This window comes from Monopterus albus, unplaced genomic scaffold (genome assembly GCF_001952655.1).
Source record: "Monopterus albus unplaced genomic scaffold, M_albus_1.0 scaffold128.1, whole genome shotgun sequence".
Lineage (NCBI taxonomy): Eukaryota > Metazoa > Chordata > Actinopteri > Synbranchiformes > Synbranchidae > Monopterus > Monopterus albus.
The window spans coordinates 2,252,038-2,258,469 of NW_018128008.1; the positions used below are offsets into that span (position 1 = coordinate 2,252,038).

The following is a 6,432-nucleotide window of genomic DNA, read 5'->3' on the forward strand; positions in this document are numbered from 1 at the left end:
GTCTAGAAGAGTGCAGTCCTAGGAACAGCTAAGATACTGCACAGGACCCTCAAGCTCCCAGGTCTCTGGTAGAGGACCCGAGCTTGAAGGAAGAAATACAAGACCGCCCCAAAGTGGGGGGAGAGTGGGGGATATACTTTTTTTTTTTGTTATATATTCCAAATAAGGGAAATGTGAAGCGGCACTTTTGTACTGTTCATAAAAACTATGACACACACACACACACACAAATAAATATATGTGTGTATGAAAAGTAGTCTGAACCAGGCGTTAGATGTTGTTTGGAAGACATACCTGCTTTATCAAGGTGTCCACCTTCTTTGGAAGAGTCTGGAATGAAGCTAGCTCCTCCAGCTGAACTCGGAGGGCTCCCTCTGCTTCACGAGAGGCTGTCAGCTCTTTATTCAGACTGGCCACTGTTCTCTCAAGTTCCACACTGTCTATCAGATCTGGAGAAGTAGAACATTTTACAACTCCCACCTGAGCAGTGCAGACTGAATGCCTGCACTCAACCTGGCCAGCAGAGGTACAGTGGTGTGAAAAAGTGTTTGCCCCCTTACTGATTTCTTATCTTTTTGCATGTTTGTCACACTGTAATGTTTCAGATCGTCAAACAAATTTATATATTAGTCAAAGATAACACAAGTAAACACATCATGCAGGTTTTAAATGAAGGTTTTTATTATTAAGGGAAAACAAAATCCAAAACTATATAGCCCTGTGTGAAAAAGTGTTTGCCCCCTAAACCTAATAACTGGTTGGGCCACCCTTAGCAGCAACAACTGCAATCAAGCATTTTCCAAAGAAATTCAAAACCAAATGAGAAAGAGAATAATTGAGCTCTATCAGTTTGGAAAAGGTTATAAAGCCATTTCTAAAGCTTTGGGACTGCAGCGAACCACAGTGAGAGCCATTATCCACAAATGGCGAAAACATGGAACAGTGGAGAACCTTCCCAGGAGTGGCCGGCCGACCAAAATTACCCCAAGAGCGCAGCGACAACTCATCCAAGAGGTCACAAAAGACCCCACAACAACATCCAAAGAACTGCAGGCCTCACTTGCCTCAGTTAAGGTGAGTGTTCATGACTCCACCATAAGAAAGAGACTGGGCAAAAATGGTTTGCATGGCAGAGTTCCAAGACGAAAACCACTGCTGAGCAATAAGAACATAAAGGCTCGTCTCAGTTTTGCCAGAAAACATCTTGATGATCCCCAAGACTTTTGGGATAATAGTCTGTGGACAGAAGAGACACAAGTTGAACTTTTTGGAAGGTGTGTGTCCCATTATGTGTGGCGTATATGTAACACCGCATTTCAGAAAAAGAACATCATACCAACAGTAAAATATGGTGGTGGTAGTGTGATGGTCTGGGGCTGTTTTGCTGCTTCAGGCCCTGGAAGACTTGCTGTGATAAATGGAACCATGAATTCTGCTGTGTACCAAAATATCCTGGAGGAGAATGTCCGGCCATCCGTTTGTGACCTCAAGCTGAAGCGAACTTGGGTTCTGCAGCAGGACAATGATCCAAAGCACACCAGCAAGTCCACTTCTGAATGGCTGAAGAAAAACAACATGAAGACTTTGGAGTGGCCTAGTCAAAGTCCTGACCTGAATCCAATTGAGATGCTGTGGCATGACCTTAAAAAGGCAGTTCATGCCCGAAAACCTTCCAATGTGGCTGACTTACAACAATTCTGCCAAGATGAGTGGGCCAAAATTCCTCCACAGCGCTGTAAAAGACTCATGGCAAGTTATCGAAAACGCTTGATTGCAGTTGTTGCTGCTAAGGGTGGCCCAACCAGTTATTAGGTTTAGGGGGCAAACACTTGTTCACACAGGGCTATATAGTTTTGGATTTTGTTTTCCCTTAATAATAAAAACCTTCATTTAAAAACTGCATGATGTGTTTACTTGTGTTATCTTTGACTAATATATAACTTTGTTTGACGATCTGAAACATTACAGTGTGACAAACATGCAAAGATAAGAAATCAGTAAGGGGGCAAACACTTTTTCACACCACTGTACATTATATAAGCACACTGACTTCAAACCTACTTTTTGGAACTTTGCCCTCCAGCAGAGCGGTGAGCTTAGTGTTCTCATCAAACACAACATTCAGCTCTTTCTGCAGATCACTCTGCATCATCCTGTAGCGTGACTTCTCTGTCTCAAGCTGTGAACGCAGGGTGTTCACCTCACCCTCCATGTTCTCATGGCTGGCAGTCAGGGTCATCTGGAGACCAGGATAAAAAACAAACAACAACAAAAAAAAAAGCTCTTAGTCTTGGTGTCACTTATACACCAAGAAGAAAAACAATTCAAAACCCATCAACCATGTACTGAACATTAAAACAGTAAAAGTAAAAAAAGCTAAAAGTGTTAGGGTTGTGTGTGTGGTGCGCTTTGAGTTTAATTAAGTGATCAAAATGCAGTTATCAAACAGTAAATATCCCCGCATAATATTTTCATGAGGAGGAGCTAGAGGAGGTGTGTGGGAAGAGGGAAGTCTGGGAGGCTCTGCTCAGACTACTGCCCCCGCGACCCGTGTCGGATAAAGCAGACGAAGATGGATGTTTTCATAAGATTCGATAGTCTCAGCTAATAATGTTCATAACCCCTTATTTTGAAGGACTCTTTGTGACACCACAGAAAATAAAGGCCGAAGAGCTGGCGGAATGGCACAAAAAACTGTCAAATCAGCGAGTTTTTGGTCAATTCTACTGTGAAAGTGGCATAGCAGAAGTATGGACACATTCCTAAATGTGGATTTTTGTTTTTTTTTTTGTTTTTTTTTTACAAAATAATGTGTCGGATTCCCCTCTTAGAAATTGCCAGTAAGGAGATAACAAGTTCAGGGTCTCCAGTTGGATTCAAACTAATGACACTGTTGATGCTTCTGCATCAAATCTATGCCACAGATATGACTGAAGTAATGCACAGCCTTGTACCCTATGTCATAGCCTGACATGCACCTCCCCAAAAATGTAACTGCACATCGCAGTGATGCAGTTCGCAACAACTGATTGGTCACATCGCTTTTCCTCATTTGCGTCTCTCAGGTTCACTGTACTTGTCTGCCCACTAAGTACACTTTCAGGTGACAAAAAATATTTCATCCCACTTACATTAATCTCCTCCAGAGCAATGTTTTGACTGCGGAGAAGAGCCCATTCCTTCTTTGTGTCTCTGCTGACCCCCTCTGCATCATCTAGAGAGCGACGAAGCGTTGCCACCTCCTGCAACAAGTCCTTACCACTCTGGAAGTAGCAAACATGACAGAAAGAGCCTGCTTAATTATGCATCTAATTTCAACTGCTTTTAGCCAGGATAATAAAACTAAGGGAGAATTATTCTTCAAACAAATTCAAAACAAAAAACATTCAGAATGAAAGTCAGCTTTATTGGCCAGGTGTGTCGGACACACAAGGAATTTGACTCTGGTACAGCAGCTCTCAATGCGTATGTACATATCCTTATGTACAGCAATAGCAAAGGGCAACAACGTAAGGCTGAGAGAATAAAGTAAAGTAGTAATGTGTAAACGGAATGTGCATTAGGAAACAAGATAAAAAAATAAAATACTTATAAACAGAGACCTGCACACACACACACACACACACACACACACACACACACACAGTCTAGATCGTGTATGGGCAAACTACGGCCCGTTAGGCTTTTCAATCCGGCCCGCCAACCTTGTCCAAATTATTAAATTATGTTATCGTTAAACTGCATTTGTTTTGCCTTTTCCCTGCAACTCGTAGATGGTACACTTTAGACACATTGACCTCTACTTCACTTTGCCCTTTGACCCCTTCTGTAAAAATGAGCAGACCAAAGGAAAGAAAAGAGGACAACAGCTACTACTCAGAGGTTGATGGCTAATTTACAGACTCAGCAAAAGTTTTTCACCGACAAATTGTGATTCAAGAGTCAAGTACCAAGGCAAGTTTTATGGTGGCATTCAAATTAGCAAAGGCTAGCAAGCCTTTCTCCAAAGGCCAATTTTTAAAAGAATGCATGGTAGAGACAGCAGGTCTCTTGTGCCCAGAGAGCAAAGGCAAGTTTGGAAAAAAAAAAAAAAAAAAAATTCAGTTTATCACACAGGACAGTGACTCGCCACGTGGAACTGATTGACGAAAATCTATCCAACGAGTTAAACAAAAAGGCGGAGCCCTTTAAGTTTTATTCACTAGCACTGGATGAAAGTAACGACATAAAAGACACTGCTCAGCTCCTAATTTTTATCCGAGGGATTAACAACAGTTTTGAGATAACTGAGGAGTTATGGAGTTTGTGTTTATGGCCATGGAGTCCCTGGAAGGGAATACGCAAGGAAAGGACTTATACGACCGGGTTTCTGCTGTCATTGAGAAAATGATGCTACCTTGGAGTAAACTTACTACTGTCACCACAGATGGATTGCCAAATTTAACTCATTCCAAATGAGAAAGAAATTAAGAAAAACATACAGTATATACCATATGCTGTAGTTCCTCTGCGAATTCTGTTCTCTCCTTCAGCTCTGCAGACATGGATTTAAGTTTATTCTGGGGGGAGACAACAAAAACTGCCACAATTACAAAGTCTGGTTGTAATATCGATAGGATTCAAACATTTTCAGGATTCACCATTTTCTTTTCTCAACAACTCAATACTGATGGGTCAGTGATGGCCACTAAAGAAGGAAAAGGAAGTTTGTAATAATTACATGTAATGCACACTGCAAAAGTGGGGGCTTAACGATTCTCTACTCAGCACCACAAACTGATGAACGAGATTACAAGATGCTGCAACTCAGGTGAAGTGTACAGTAACTGACAATATTAATACACAAAACAAAATCCTGCACTTTTCTGGATTTAATAAAACTGAGTAGGAGCTCTTCCTCAATAGGTCATCTTACCTGAAACTCCTGGCATTGTAGGTCAGAACATTCAATAGCTTTTTTCAAGCTCAATATTTCATTTTGCAACTCAGTCTGCAAGAACAAACACTGAATGTTACATTTGAAAACACTGGCAAAAATAAACACATTTACATTAAACACACTTTAGTAAGGGCTATCCATGATTTGCACGTTCATCTGTCCACTATAGTCAAGTGACGCAATTTCCATATTCAGCACAGAACCCCGCGGACCTGGGAAGATGTCTGTAAGCAGGCCAAAAGTTTGTACGCGCAGCAAAAAGCCCCGACTGTGCATGTACCACAGTGCATGGAAAACATCGGCATACATGGACAGAAGGCAGACCCTTGATTTGAAGCATGAATAAGAATGCACGTGTGCGTCCCTTGTCAGTAGGGCTGCACAAATATGGTTTTAATTTATGAAAAAAAAAATTCTGAATTTGGATTTGATATTGAGATCTGTTTTTTTTTTTTCCTTAAACACACAGGGCTCTTAATTATTTTCATAATCCTCCCAAAATTCTATTGAGGTTGTCCTGAAATGAATATGGATTGTCCCACATTCAAAGTCTTTGATTTTCTACATTATTGTTTTCAATCTCTATTATTTAAGTCATTCAAAGTGACCTTTAAGATTAATCACATTTCCTTGAGCTTGAGGCATTTTAAGATCTGCAAAAAAAAGCAAACTTGCAAATACAAGTTGTGAACTTACAGAAAATACATGCTGCATCAATTTTACTTAACCAGTAGAAAACTGGCAACATTACGTTATTCATTAATTTGTATTTATTTGCTAGTTAAACCTAAAGAACAAGACTCAAAATGCAATATGTTTGCCAATGAATGCCCGTGTTTTCCGCTCTTTTTGTTTCTCCTTTTAAGTGCGCACACAGACATGAGGTTTGTTTGGGCAGCGTGAGAGCGTCTTTGCAACCATGTATAAATGTAAACCAAAAATGTAAAATTATGTTACACAATTTCAGCATTGAGTTATAATTACATTCATGACATTGCATAGACTACCAACCTAAAAATCTCACACTGGAAATCATGAGAGAGTTTTACTGTGACATGTGTAACCCTTACTATTGTGACAATACAGTTAGCTCATGAGACAAGACGATATTTTAATTTAAAGAAATCTTCAATGATGAAATATATAAATGGAAAAAAGTTACAAAATGTAAAACAATGCAGGTACATTTTGAAATGATAATAAAATTCGATTATCACCGTGCCCTACTTGTATGTGTCTGCATGAAGGTATGTACAATGTATGTCAAGCTCTTCAGACAATTATTTGCAGTGAAAACAATTTAAGTGGGCTAAGCAAAAAAAAAAAAAAGCCACAACCAAATACTGTATGTCTAACTCTGCAACTTTACCTCATACTCCTTCCTGAAACCCTCTTCCAGGCATCTGAATTCATCCATTTCCCTCTTTTCCTCCAGCTCCTGCAACAAAGTAGCTTTCTCCTTCTCTAGACTTTTAGTCTGCTCTATAAATATT

General features: G+C 40.1%; 1 protein-coding gene across 1 annotated transcript in view; it reads right to left on the reverse strand.

The window, feature by feature from the left end:
* Nucleotides 1-6,432, reverse strand: part of cenpe (centromere protein E) — a 46,582-nt gene that overhangs the window by 25,738 nt on the left and 14,412 nt on the right. Inside the window, 7 exon segments of the mRNA XM_020612882.1 lie at nucleotides 295-449; nucleotides 2,062-2,239; nucleotides 3,132-3,263; nucleotides 4,491-4,559; nucleotides 4,916-4,990; nucleotides 6,309-6,424; nucleotides 6,427-6,432. The exon segment at nucleotides 6,427-6,432 is cut by the window's right edge and continues 55 nt beyond it. Of these exon segments, the coding sequence (XP_020468538.1) occupies nucleotides 295-449; nucleotides 2,062-2,239; nucleotides 3,132-3,263; nucleotides 4,491-4,559; nucleotides 4,916-4,990; nucleotides 6,309-6,424; nucleotides 6,427-6,432 (731 nt within the window).